The 14,076-nt window shown below is 39.4% G+C and overlaps 2 protein-coding genes across 2 annotated transcripts in view; one reads left to right on the top strand and one right to left on the bottom strand.

Moving 5' to 3' along the window:
- Window positions 1-9,211, top strand: part of zdhhc23a (zinc finger DHHC-type palmitoyltransferase 23a) — a 22,853-nt gene extending 13,642 nt beyond the window's left edge. The window contains exons 5-9 of the mRNA XM_061739692.1: window positions 7,076-7,215; window positions 7,314-7,393; window positions 8,207-8,317; window positions 8,420-8,521; window positions 8,983-9,211. Coding sequence (XP_061595676.1) covers window positions 7,076-7,215; window positions 7,314-7,393; window positions 8,207-8,317; window positions 8,420-8,521; window positions 8,983-9,002 — 453 coding nt within the window. The 3' untranslated portion in view covers window positions 9,003-9,211. The remainder of the gene's footprint in view (window positions 1-7,075; window positions 7,216-7,313; window positions 7,394-8,206; window positions 8,318-8,419; window positions 8,522-8,982) is intronic.
- LOC133459588 (zinc finger Y-chromosomal protein) overlaps window positions 9,193-14,076 on the bottom strand; it is a 19,909-nt gene continuing 15,025 nt past the window's right edge. Inside the window, exons 6-7 of the mRNA XM_061739690.1 lie at window positions 13,755-13,898; window positions 9,193-11,810 (exon numbers count right to left, since the gene is read on the bottom strand). Of these exons, the coding sequence (XP_061595674.1) occupies window positions 10,510-11,810; window positions 13,755-13,898 (1,445 nt within the window). The 3' untranslated portion in view covers window positions 9,193-10,509. The remainder of the gene's footprint in view (window positions 11,811-13,754; window positions 13,899-14,076) is intronic.

Below are 14,076 nucleotides of genomic sequence, written 5' to 3' on the forward strand. Positions count from 1 at the left end.
GTTAACCTTTTCCTTTGTTTTTGAATAAATAGCGGGGAAGCTCCAAACCCAGCTGGGGATGTAATCGCTCAGCGCCCACAGCTAATTTCACTGGCTTGCTGCACCTGTTGCGTATAAAGTTGTTTGGTGGACTGGTCTTAGTTGTGTGAATTCAGGGTTGAAATGGCTGAAATTGAAGCGTTTTTCGCTGCTCCGTCTCAGGACGCCTTAAAGAAATACACAAAGGAGCAGTTGATTAAAATTGATTAGCATTATTCATTGGTTATTGTTGGGGATAAACGTCTCAAGGAGAATATTAAAGCGGCTGTGAAGGCGAAGTTAGTTGAGATACAGTAGGAGTGATGACTTTTGATCCTGGCATTTCCTCCATTTTTCCACTACTATTCCTATCCAGACGCATGGGCTAACTTTTGAACAAAAAAAAAAGAGCTTCTTTTGCTGCAACTGCATTTTAATGAATTGGAGGTGAAAAGGCAGATTGAGGTGGAGGTGATCTGCCAACAAACAGAAAAGATCAAATTAGATCTGGAGGTACGGCGTCTGTCTCTGGGTAAAGATAGTGAGGGGTCTGAAGATCAGGGCAGACAAGTGCGTCCTTTTGATATTAATAATCTGCGATGCGTGCCACAATTGTTTGAACGTGTTGCCAAGACCAGGAGCTGGTCTGATGCGGACTGTGCATTAATGCTCCAGTGTGTTCTAACAGGAAAGGCACAGGAAGCATATTCTTTGACTTCTGAAGATAGCGCTAGCTATCAGAAGATGAAGTCTGCTGTGCTCAGGATTTATGAGCTTGTGCCAGAGGCATATCGTCAGTGATTCAGGTCGTGGGAGAGGAGAAATGGCCAGACGTATGTTGAATTTGCTAGGGACTTGGCTAGGCATTTTAAACGCTGGATAACTGCACTTGAGGTAACCACTTTTGATGACTTGTGTGATGTGGTTATTTTAGAGCAGTTAAAAAATGTGCTCCCTGGCCAAATTGCAACATGCATTAATGAAAAGAAGGTAACCACTGCTGCGGACGCTGCTGTGTCAGCAGACGAATACATGTTGCTCCACTGCAGCCTATTCCTGCTGTAGGAATAGGCTGACCTTCTTACAATCCCTAAGATGCCTGGGTAAAGGGCTGCCTGTGTTTGCAGGCCTATGATCTTGACGTCAGCTGAATTCTTGAGCTAGTGTATACTGTTTCATACTGCATGCTAAACTTGTTATTGCTCTGCTTATTGTCTTAAATTGTATCCTCAGGTACCGAGGTTGCTGAGGATGGGTGGGGGAGTAGCAAGTTAGGGGTGCAGGGGGAAGTTAAGTGTACATTTGTTTTTTTCCTTTTGATCTTTTGAGTAATTTAAATTGTTTTATATTGAATAATTTAAATTGTTTATATTTTGTATTTTAGGAGCGGTGTTGGAGTGCCGGGCCTTTTGGGACCCCGATTTTATGGGGGGGGTGTGATGACCCTGTCTAATTGTGGGCATGCCTAACTCTCTCTCTATTTGTCTTTGAGGAGTCTGTGAGATGAACTGATTGGGCTGATTTTGAGCACCTGGGCCCAGTACTACAGTACTACAGTACTACAGTGTTCCAGTCTATAAAACCTCCCTGCCTTCAGTGTGGCTCGCTTTTCCCTGCCAGCCCCATTCATTTGTTTGGTTTTGATTCTATTTTTCTTAACACGCACCACACACTTTCCACATTCACACACACTGACACTACTGGTGCTGACCTCCACACCTCACAAGTTGATTTATTTTGCGTTGCCGTATTTTTCTTTAAAATAAATAGCATATATTTATTTGCGCTGTGTTGTCCATTTTTGTCATGGCCCATGGGCCAGGTTATGACATAAATATTTTATCACTTTTCCAACTGTTGCTCTGCTTACTGCCCCCTACCGGTCACCGCCAGTACGACGCGCTCTCCTCGCGTACTACGCGAGCGACGACGTTGCGGTTGGTGGTGAACAGTGTTGGGTGTAACTCGGTACAAGGTAACGCGTTACTGTAACGAGATTACATTCGCCAGTAACGCAGTAATGTAACGTGTTACAGTTATAATTTGGGTAATCCCGTTATAGTTACTCTAAGACAACAAAAAATACGTTACTTTAGTTACTTTAAGCTTTTCAGCTACATGTAGAACGGGAGAACAGAAAAGAAAATCAAACTTGCCTTTCATGCGTCTTCACCATGGTCTTCACGCGTTGCGCAACACTTGTCTGACTTAAGGCTGTTTTATGGTTCCGCGTTAAATCGACGCAAAACTTACCGTACGGTGTGCGTCGCCGCGTACCCTACGCCGTAAGTTCTGCGTTGGTGTTACGCAGAACCATAAATCAGCCTTTATGATCCCGTGATTTTACGGGACTTTACGAATACACATTTGTGCTGATCTGGGCACTGCAGTAATAAGGTTCCAAATACAGGACTGTCTCAGAAAATTAGAATATTGTGATAAAGTTCTTCATTTTCTGTAATGCAATTAAAAAAAAAAAAAAAATGTCATACATTCTGGATTCATTACAAATCAACTGAAATATTGCAAGCCTTTTATTGTGTCCGTGTCTCGGGTGAACGCGAACGGACGTGGCCCTTCAGTGATAAGGAACAGCACTCTGATTGGACACGGACCCTTAATTTGATAAATAATCTACTTTATTAATTATTAAGGATTGTCTTCTGACAATCTTTAATAACTTTTTGATAACTGAACCAGCACCCACTGTGTGGCACAACAATGTACTCCAAGATGTACTCCGAAGTCAAGGTGCATCAGTGTCAGGCTGCATCTGTCACTGGACGAGTGGACTTCATGAGAGATGGCCGAGGACAACTCTGGTGTTTAAAGCAAATCAATGCAAAGCCTGGCTGGATTTTTTGAAAATGCTTATTGGCGAGCCATAAAGCTTCTAGGAGAATGTCCTTTAGACAACTGAGACAGAATTCCAGCTTTTTGGAAGTCCCACCAGCTCTGTTTACAGATGCAAACATGAAGTATTCAAAGAAAAGAAGACTGTAGCAAATGTGAAGTGGAGTTTTCTTTCTTTAATGGAGGGGTATGACCTAATTCATCCCTTTGTGTCTGCACAGAGCAATATTTGCTTCCATGTAAAAAAAAACACACCAATTTCAAAGAAGGACTTGTATATTTTAGCGAAACAATGTTAGACTGCATGTTGCATGGCTCTGTAGTAGAAGAGCCAGGTAGGGAGCTTGTCTGCCATCAGTCCACACCTTTCACCAGGTGAAAACATTTGATGCCTCATGACATGAAAAAGAAGACAAAGAAGACCTTGGACTGTTGAGCTGCTCAGATATACAGGACTGTCTCAGAAAATTAGAATATTGTGATTTTCTGTAATGCAATTACAAAAACAAAATGTCATACATTCTGGATTCCTTACAAATCAACTGAAATATTGCAAGCCTTTTATTATTTTAATATTGCTGATCATGGCTTACAGCTTAAGAAAACTCAAATATCCTATCTCAAAAAATTAGAATATTCTGGGAATCTTAATCTTAAACTGTAAGCCATAATCAGCAATATTAAAATAATAAAAGGCTTGCAATATTTCAGTTGATTTGTAATGAATCCAGAATGTATGACATTTTTGTTTTTTCAATTGCATTACAGAAAATAAAGAACTTTATCACAATATTCTAATGTTCTGAGACAGTCCTGTAAACTGTTGTTAAAAGAGGAGTGGATGCCTCACAGCGTACCAACCTTTATCGTGTTGCCTCCTTCAAATGTATTAATTTTGTCTCAAGACTAATCTCCTCAGTTTAAAACTCTGATATTTAAAAATCATTACTTTTCATTTAAATTCAATAAAGTTGTGTCTAGTTGATTTAATAATACCAGGGATCCATTTTTCCAGAGTCCAAATGTTGCTTTTGCAATAAAGTGTTTTGACAATTTTACGATTTTGTTGTGAACATTTATGCTGCTGCAAACTTTTGCATAACTGTAACCTCATAGTTGTGCAAGTAGTTGTCTAAGACATTTCTTGGCACATTATTGTTGTGGGAAAGAACATACTTGTTTAAACTTGTGAGGTATGAGTGATGGAGGACGTTGTGTTGGAACATGTATCTGCCCACTGTTACCACACTAATGCAATCAATTTATCCTCACTGCTTCTGCAGCAACCGCTGAATTAGTGAAGGTGAGAAAAGATCTGGCAGATCCCGTACAAGTCCCTCATCTTTATAGACATCCATAACTGAATAAGTGCTCTATGTTCCTCTCCAACTATGACGCATTATACTGTAGAGAGGCCACACTCAAAAACAGTATAACAACTCTTCTTATAATGCGGTATGTTTCAGTTTAAGATAATTTAAGCCCCGTATGGATAATTTTGTCAAGATTTATGTGACCAATGGGTTTCTTCTGGCTGGAAATAACTTAAACAAGTAAATAAAATTATGACAAGTGGAAAATAATTTTGAGGTTTTTCTTTTCTGCGTACCCACATAGAATGATTCAGATCAGGCTGAAACAGTGATATATACAGGACTGTCTCAGAAAATTTGAATATTGTGATAAAGTTCTGTATTTTCTGTAATGCAATTAAAAAAACAAAATTGTTATACATTCTGGATTCATTACAAATCAACTGATTTTATTATTTTAATATTGCTGATTATGGCTTACAGTTTAAGATTAAGATTCCCAGAATATTCTAATTTTTTGAGATAGGATATTTGAGTTTTCTTAAGCTGTAAGCCATGATCAGCAATATTAAAATAATAAAAGGCTTGCAATATTTCAGTTGATTTGTAATGAATCCAGAATGTATGACATTTTTTGCATTACAGAAAATAAAGGACTTTATCACAATATTCACATTTTCTGAGACAGTCCTGTATATATAGTGAATAGTTGATGCGGCTAATTAACTTCTCCAGTTACATTTTGCTGAATCAGCAGTGATTAATAACTACTAGTAATTGTGGAAACACAACTTGGTGACACCTAAATGAAAAAAACTCATAATGCATCTTCCAGTATTTATACAGTTTAAGCTGATAAATTGTAATGTAATTCAGAGTCAATTGAGGAAAGTTGCACTAACCCTGAATAGTTTTACAAACAATGAGCACAGGAGAAGCGTCACTGATAATCTGTGTTTGTGTTGTCCCTGTTTTTTATAATCGCAACTGCTGACGGATGAATTTGATTCTGTGGTGTCCGCCGCAGAAAGCACTGGAGGACCGCTACTGCCTTGTTTACTGCTTTTGGATTCTGTTGTTTCTCTGTGTATTTAAAGAGTCAGAAAGAGATTACATATCTGTTTAAAATCATCTACTGTATGTGACGGATAATTCATGATCTGAACCCATTTGTTGTTTATACCATGTTGATTTTTCATTGCATGTTTTCCTCAGTTGACCTCTCACACAGTTGAGTGAATGACGCCCTGGCAGGCCAAGCCTTGTGGCTACATAAGCAAGCATGTGTGTTGCCTGGAGCTCCACGTGTCTGATCCCAGCCCAGCTGTTTGGGAAGATGAGTGGGTGTGTGCTGGGTAGGAGAGCCCAGCTACACCCACTCACTCTATATAAAGGCTGATCCGGCAGCAGATCGGCAGATCTTCATCCACGCTCCAACCATCCTTTCTTCTGCAGCCATGACTCCACTGCTCGCCCTGCTGGGAGCGTCGCTCTGCTCCCTGAGCGTCTCAGCCCAAATCCTCCCTCAGGCAGACTTCAGCGTACAGGGGGTAAGAAACAAGACTCCAGAGGTGTCAAGTAACAAAGTACAAATACTTTGTTACCTTACTTAAGAAGAAATTTTGGTTATCTATACTTCACTGGAGTAATTATTTTTCAGACGACTTTTTACTTTTACTCCTTACATTTTCATGCAATTATCTGTACGTTTTACTCCTTACATTTTAAAAACAGCCTCGTTACTCTATTTCATTTCGGCCTTTAAAAAAAAAACTATCCAGTTAAATTGCTCCATCCGGAAAGAGTGAATTTGGTTGTGGTTGTTTCAGATGTTCTTGTCCAGTTTTGTTCTTACATCCGTTCCCTCAGATTCCTGCAACTAAACTTGGATGTACATTCCAATAAATGTTAGGATAAATGATAACATGCCTCTGAAGTTTGACTTTTTGCACCATTACAATACTTATAGGCAACTAGTCATCATATCTGCTGCTCTCTGAAACACATGTTAATGCTCAATAGTACACATATATGGTTCTTTAATATATTTACATTATACTAAGATGCATTCATTTTCAATGGCTTTTGTCCTTAATGGCTTTTTTCCCCCTTACATTACTTTTACTTTTATACTTTAGGTAGTTTTGAAACCAGTACTTTTATACTTTTACTAAAAACCTAAGTTGATACTTCAACATCTACAGGAGTATTTTTAAACTCTAGTATCTATACTTCTACCTGAGTAATGAATGTGAATACTTTTGACACCTCTGCAAGACTCCTCCAAAGGACAACTATGGATTTATTTGTAAGGGTTTAATTAGTTTTACATCATTCATCTAAAGCTTAAGCAGCTGGTGGAGAAAAGGCATTTTAGTTATTTGATGACAAACATAAAGAACATTTGGTTCTTTATGATTGTTATAGATTGTTTGTTATAGAGGAAGTGTATGTGATTCAAGAACTACATGCATAAATGATCTCACATTTTACATGTAAATTTGACATAACATTGTACATAAAAGAAATGAACACTAGTGTAAAAAAAAAAAAAAAAAAGGTGAAATATGTACATTTGTCTTCTAATCTGTTACAGTGAGATGAGAGGGCCATAGTGTCTTGAACATCAGAGTAGCTTCGAGTGATTTTGAACCCTCTCCAACCAAAATAGCTGCTGTGTTTTCGTTATCGATTCGACTCATTCAGCTGCATCGAACAACACTAAGACATTACATCAATGATTTCATCTTTTTTTTTTTAAAGAAAAACAGGGTTTAAATGTATAAAACAATCATTTAATGAGTATTATACAATTAATTTTCTGTCTTCCATAAACATGAGTTATTGCTAATATGGTTCTCAAACTAATATCTTCATTTTCGTTTCCTCAGATGGCAGGAAAGTGGTATCTGATTGGATTTGCCACAAATGCCCCGTGGTTTGTCAGCCGCAAAGCAACAATGAAGATGGGCACAGGGATGTTCAAACCGACTGCAGACGGGGATCTGGACATGACATACGCCAGTCTCAAGTGAGAGGCCATGGATGTTCAACAGTAACATTCAAAAAATAAACATAAACGAGAGGAAGATTAATCCTGAAATGAGATTTTTAATATTCTCTTTGCAGCTCTGATGGCTCTTGCTGGAGAATGACCAATCTGGCCAAGAAGACCGGTCTGCCCGGGAAGTTCACATACATCAGTCAGCGTAAGTGAACTAACGCTTCCACTCTGAGCATCCTTTAAGTTTGTGCCTGTAAGCAGTACTCGAGTTGTAAAAAAGAAAAGATGGTGGATTTTATTATATGGGGACAGATCATTTGTGCTGATTACAAATAATATAATATATTACAAATAATAGCACTGACCAAAACACCTGCAGAAATACAGCAGGAATGACATAGCAGCAGTTAAATGCAGCATTCTGTAAGCTTTAAATATCCACTGGGCTTACATCAAATACATCAAAATACAACAATAAAAAACACTTTTCTGAACTTATCAATATGACTCTGTCCTTCACAGGATAAGTAAAATGGATCACTGCAAAAACTCAAAATAAGAATATTTGTCCTATTTCTAGTTAAAATGTCTCATTTTAGTAAAAAAATCTTATTACACTTAAAACAAGACTCATCTGGAAAAAACAACAATTTTCACCTGTTTCAAGTAGATTTTCACTTGAAATAAGTAGAAAAATCTTCCAGTGGAACAAGATTTTTTTGCTTGAAATAAGGAGATAAATCTTGTTCCACTGGCAGATTTTTCTACTTATTTCAAGTGAAAATTTACTTGAAACAGGTGAAAATTGTCAAATAAGTTATTTTTCTGGTGATGACTCTAAATGTTGAAATAGCAGTAAAACCACATTCATTGATGAAATGACATAAGGGATGGAAAGGGGGGATGGCAGTTTTACAGGGGGGATGATTTGGACCGTTTTTATTTCAGGGGGGGATGCCATCCCCCCTCAACTCGAGTACTGCCTGTAAGTGTTTTTTTCCTGTCCTCCCGTCACCAGGCTGGGGGAATGTGAACGACATGCGTGTCATTGATGCGAAGGATGAGTACGCCCTGATTCACACCGTCAAGACCAAGGGGGATGAGATCACCAACGTCAGCAAACTATATGGTAAAGTCCCGCAGCGTGACGCTGCACTCCTTTGCAACTTGAATGGTATTGAATGTTACAGTTATACACGGCGTGGTAAGATCTGCTTCCTGTGGCTCTCAGGGCGCGGAGAGGACGTCAGGGCTGATGTGATGGAGAAGTTCAGACAGCTCTCTTTGGACACTGGGGTTCTGCCTGAAAATATTGTTTTTCTTCCCAAAAATCGTACGTCTACACTACTAGAGAAATGTCTTGTATATACAGGACTGTCTCAGAAAATTAGAATATTGTGATTTTCTATAATGCAATTACAAAAACAAAAATGTCATACATTCTGGATTCATTACAAATCAACTGAAATATTGCAAGCCTTTTATTATTTTAATATTGCTGATCATGGTTTACAGCTTAAGAAAACTCAAATATCCTATCTCAAAAAATTAGAATATTTTGGGATTCTTAATCTTAAACTGTAAACCATAATCAGCAATATTAAAATAATAAAAGGCTTGCAATATTTCAGTAGATTTGTAATGAATCCAGAATGTATGACATTTTTGTTTTTTTTTTAAATTGCATTACAGAAAATAAAGAACTTTATCACAATATTCTAATTTTCTGAGACAGTCCTGTAGAATTTGAGTGATATAAAGACTAATCAGTTTACATGGTTTTACTTCCTACAGCCGAGTGTCCACCTGCCTAATGATGTCAGCGTCGCAGACCCAGGACCATCATTTGTAGTGAAACTTCAACATTTATCAAGACCCAAGACCCTATGAACATCTTCCACACTATTCCTCTGTATTCCCAAATTTCTATTCTCCATTTAGTATTTGTCTTCTTTGATTCAATCGTGTACCATATTTGCTAACATTGCTAGCAAATAATATTAATAAAACTAAACAGTTAAAATACTTTGCTTTATTATCTTTTTTTAACAAATACGCTGACATACATCCATAACAACACAGTTCAGATTGCATTTTCATCAACTGTTTACATCTACACGCTTTGTACAGTTTTTTTATACAAAACAATAATTTACGTCCCATAGAGGTCTAGTTACACTTAACTATACAACGAGTTGTAAAATGAAATAAATATAAAAACAAATGATCACAGGTGTTAACAAAATATGAAAAAAAAAAAAAAGCTATAATACATGTAGAGGACCAGCACCCGTCACCGTAGTTGCATCTACCGAGTCCCTTTCTACTGGCAAGAGTTCATCTGTGATGGGGAAACATTCAGTCCATAGGTTCATACGTGCAGCACCACATACAAGTCCCACTTACAACCATTTCTATTGTGGCACTTTTCATTTAAAACCCCAGCCTAATATTGGTAACATACTGATAGTTGTGGTTTGAGCTTTTTTGCCATGTTTTAACAGTAAAAGGCTGAAAACGTACACATGAAAAGAAGGGAGGTTTTTCCTTATTACATAAAAACCCAACTGATCCAAATTCATGGGATTTCTCAGTTAGCAATAACAGATTAAAAACATGTTTATTCAAGGCTGTGTCTCCACTGGTTTGGGTAAAGACAATGTTGGACATCGAGCTATGGTGGTAGATGGCTGCATCTGATAAATCTTTCATCTGCACACAGCCAGAATCGTGTTGTTTTAACACAATAAAAAAAAGCATGAAGTAGCAAGTTGTTCGGGGTCAGAGCATCAGCAAGCAAAACAAATTCATTCACTCACTCTCACTCCACACACAGACAGACACACACACACACTTTCTCGAGTGCTACTGGGACAAGCTTGCTAATGCATACCTCTGTGTTAAGAACATTTTAACAAAATGATGCAAACATTTTGGAAAATTACACTTCAGTTCAAATAATTAGGACCATTGTGATTGAGAACTGATTGCTACCTTCAAGAGATCAAAAATGTGAATCTACAAAAAAGACATCAGCACAATCTGCCATGCACACTGTCTCCAACAAAGGACATGCAGTCAAAAGTGCAAGTCTACGAGGGGGAAGGCTTGTCTGCTAACTCTGTCAGAGAGGTAACGGTATGTACATGTGTATACATCTATGAACAAACATTAGGCTGAGGATCAAAAAGAGTAAAACAACAGCGGACTGAAGAGGAGCACGTAGCACACAGTTCCAGAGTAAAGATGATGTGCTGAGTGATGGGGGTGTGATGGATGCTTCACTGCTGTTCTTTGTCGTGGCACATATTGGACTCAGAGTCACTCTGTCTGCACCACGTCCTTGTGGTGACGCATGATATGCTGGTTTTTCTCCGAGGGTCGCCGGAAGCCCTTCGAACAGATCTCGCAGCGGTGTGGATAGTCTTTTGTGTGAATGGAAATGACGTGCCGCTTGAAACCCGAGGCATCCCCAGTGCTATAGTCACAGTACTGGCACTGGTAGATTCTCCTCTCTTTCTGTCCTTTGCCAATAACTACAGTCACACTGCTGGCCAGGCTGGCGGCGCTGACCCGGGCAGGGGGGGCAGCGCTGCTGGAGCCGCTAGGTGCAGACTTCTTAGGTGTGGCAACAGCAGTGTGTGTCTCTGTCCTCTTGGCCTCGGCTTTCTCAGCCGAGGCCTGTTGCTCTTTCGTGTGGACAGACAAGATGTGGCGACTGAGAACAAAAGGGTCTGCAATTTTGAAGTTGCAGTGCCGGCACTGGTGGAGTTTCTTGGTGCGGTGAGATAGTGAGTGCTTCTTTAGTTCGGACGGCCGGTGGAAGCCTTTCCCACACACGGCGCACTTGTGAGGGTAGTCCTTGGTGTGAACAGATATGATATGGCGTTTCAGGTCACTGGAGTTGGAACTTTTGTGATCACAGTGGGCACAGTGGTGCGTCTTATTCTCCTCGTGCGTTAGTCCGTGCTGCATCAACTCCTCCTCCTCTGCAAAGGTCTGGAAGCAGCGCTCGCATTTGTACGGCATCTCTTTGCTATGCTTAGTCTTGATGTGTGTTTTGAGATTAGAGGAATCAGCAGACTTGTAGTCGCAGTACAGGCAGGAGTACGGCTTCTCGCCGGTGTGTGTGCGCATGTGTTTCTTTAACTCAGAAGGATGTCGAAAACCTTTCCCACATTCCACACAGATGTGCGGAAAACTCTTGCTGTGAACGGCCAACAAATGTCGATTTAACAGTCCCTGCTCGGCAGTTTCATAGTCACAGAACTTGCATTTGTGCATCTTGGTGGGCGGAAGGGGCGGCTGGGTTTTGGGTTCCCGGTGATGGTGCTGCAGTCTGTGTGAGAACAGTGCCCCCTGCTGGTGGAACTCCTTACCGCACATCTCACACTCAAAGGGGGCCTTGCTGCTCAGAGCGTGCACCTCCATGTGGTTGTGGAGACTGGCTTTCTTGTTGGTAGTGAAGTCACAGTCTGTGCATTGGTACTTCTTTCTGGTCAGAATATCCTGGTGATGATTCTTAGTGTGGCGTTTCAGAAAGCCTCGGGACTTGAACTTTTTACCACAGAGCATGCAGGGGTAAACGGTGAGCGGCTGGCCGTACGGACCGATGATGATGGCTGAAGGGAAGGACGACAAGAGACACACCAAATTTACTAGACAACCTTGTCTGAAAAGAGATTCACTTTTGTTAACTTGGTTCCCATTTTGATGATAATGTTCTAAAACAGTGGTCCCCAACCTTTTCTGTACCGCGGACCGGTTTAATTTCTGACAATATTTTCACAAATATTTTCTAAAGGTGTAGCTGAAAAAAACAAAATAAAATGACAGGATCGGCATTAAAAACCGTGGTATTTTCTCTATAGTCATAATAATAATAATAATAAAACATCATTTTCAAAAAAATAAAATAATGGAAATTGTAAATTACCTTTAATATGAGTATTTCTATTAATGTGTTTTTATGTCTGTTTTCGCATTAACGTTATTTAAAGCCAGGCTTTTATTGTATTTGTTATATATTAAAGAGACCGATATTCTCTCACCGAGACCTCGTCAACATCCGGCGCTTCGGAATTTAAAGTTAAAAGTTTAATGGCAGTAGAAAGTGTGTCTGAAAGACTAAACTAGTGTCGGGAATGCTAAGGTGGAGCCCAACTGACACAAAAAGCACCTGCTGATGAGGATTTGTTTTCTTTGCAAATTCTATGCCGTATTTATGTCCAGCTTGAGTTTGGTTGCCATGGTTACTCATGTATTGTGGTTAACGATAGCTGTTATTACCGACCGAGCAGCTGTGTCGGTCTGTATTTAAGTTAAATGAAACTTATATGAATGTAGAAAGACTAACTCTATTTTATTTTATTCCTTTATAGCTCTTGTGTGTTTGCAGTGTAATTTACTGTACATCCAAGGAATAAAAACATTGTGAACCATCAGTTTGAGAGTCATCCATCATCAGTCGGGGCTACAGAAATAATTTTTTCTTTCTGTGCGGCCCGGTACCAGATGACCCACGGCCCGGTACCGGGCCACAGCCCGGGGGTTGGGGACCACTGTTCTAAAATACTAATAGTTTAAATTAAAATGGTATAAACAATACTGGTGTATTTATTTCCAACCCAAAAAGCACAGGTTAACACCATTTATCAGAGAATACAACATGGAGAAACAAATGCAAAAGTCACAATCACTATGCAGAACCTTTTACTGGAGTCAGGGTTCTTACAGCATCCTTTCCTAAGTTTTAAACTGTTGAGGTTTCTCAATCCATTTTGCGCTAGTTTTAAGTGTGATTGTGATAACAAAACTATGTCAGAATAGATTATAGGGGATATTTAAATTTAAAATCCTGTTCCATTAATGGTCAAGCATTATGCACATTTTAATAATACTTTTCTCTGAAGTGCCACACCTGCTACCCAAAAGTCAAATGCTTTACCTCCTTATTCATTTTTTTTCCCCCCGGGTCTGAGAACTTTTAGTGGGCAGTTTTAAAAGGAGATAGATTTCTCTACTTTTTTTTTCTTTCTCTAAGTTGGCACCTTTATTTTTTTTAATTTCCAGTCAGAGGACGGAGTTTCCATCCACCAATCATACTAGAAGTGAACAGAAGATGCCTCTTTACATGTTTTAATTGAAGAATCATAAAAGTCAATTAAATAAGGAGGGCAGCAAATGGTTACACCTTCACGTAGAATGCCATGCATCATTTTACGCTGTGTTAAATTAAAAGTCCACTGAGCTCAGACTTGCTTGGCTGTGTGATTATAAACTAAGAATGCCTTGACACTTCTATTTATAAAACTAGTCCAAGTAAGAGCGCCTCTCTTATATTCATTTCAATGTCAAATTGATGCTTGAAGAAATGTCATAGCAGCTTAAGAAAGTTAGAAGTTCAAATTTAGTCAAAAGTGCAAGCGTACCAATCTGCTTGAGCTTCTGCTTATTTTGTTCCAGTTGTAGTGTAATACTTCAAACAGGGCAAATAATGGAAGAAGTGCACATAAACACAGGCAGCACAGCTGCTCATGATGTTTCTGTTATCTGTGTTGATGTACCTGTCTGGACCTGCCGAGGCTCCGACCGTCTCTTGGTCTTGTTGCGTTGTCTGTTGATCTCATCGACCCCGTCAGACTCATCGATGTGCAGCAGAGCAGATGCTGCACCGTTCCGGTTCTCACAGCTCTCACTGTCCTCTGCACCTGTGGGAGGAGGGGATGTCTTTAAAACCAAAACAAACTAAACCTACATGTGGAAAATTTTAACCAAGACAGTGATGTGGGGTTTGCACAGGCTTTCAGTTTGGTTTTTTGAGGTGGCTTCTTTTTTTTTTAATATAAATAATGGCGCTTTTCCACTGGTACCTACTCAGCCCGACTC

The sequence above is a fragment of the Cololabis saira genome, chromosome 14 (assembly GCF_033807715.1).
Source record: "Cololabis saira isolate AMF1-May2022 chromosome 14, fColSai1.1, whole genome shotgun sequence".
NCBI classification, from domain to species: Eukaryota; Metazoa; Chordata; class Actinopteri; order Beloniformes; family Belonidae; genus Cololabis; species Cololabis saira.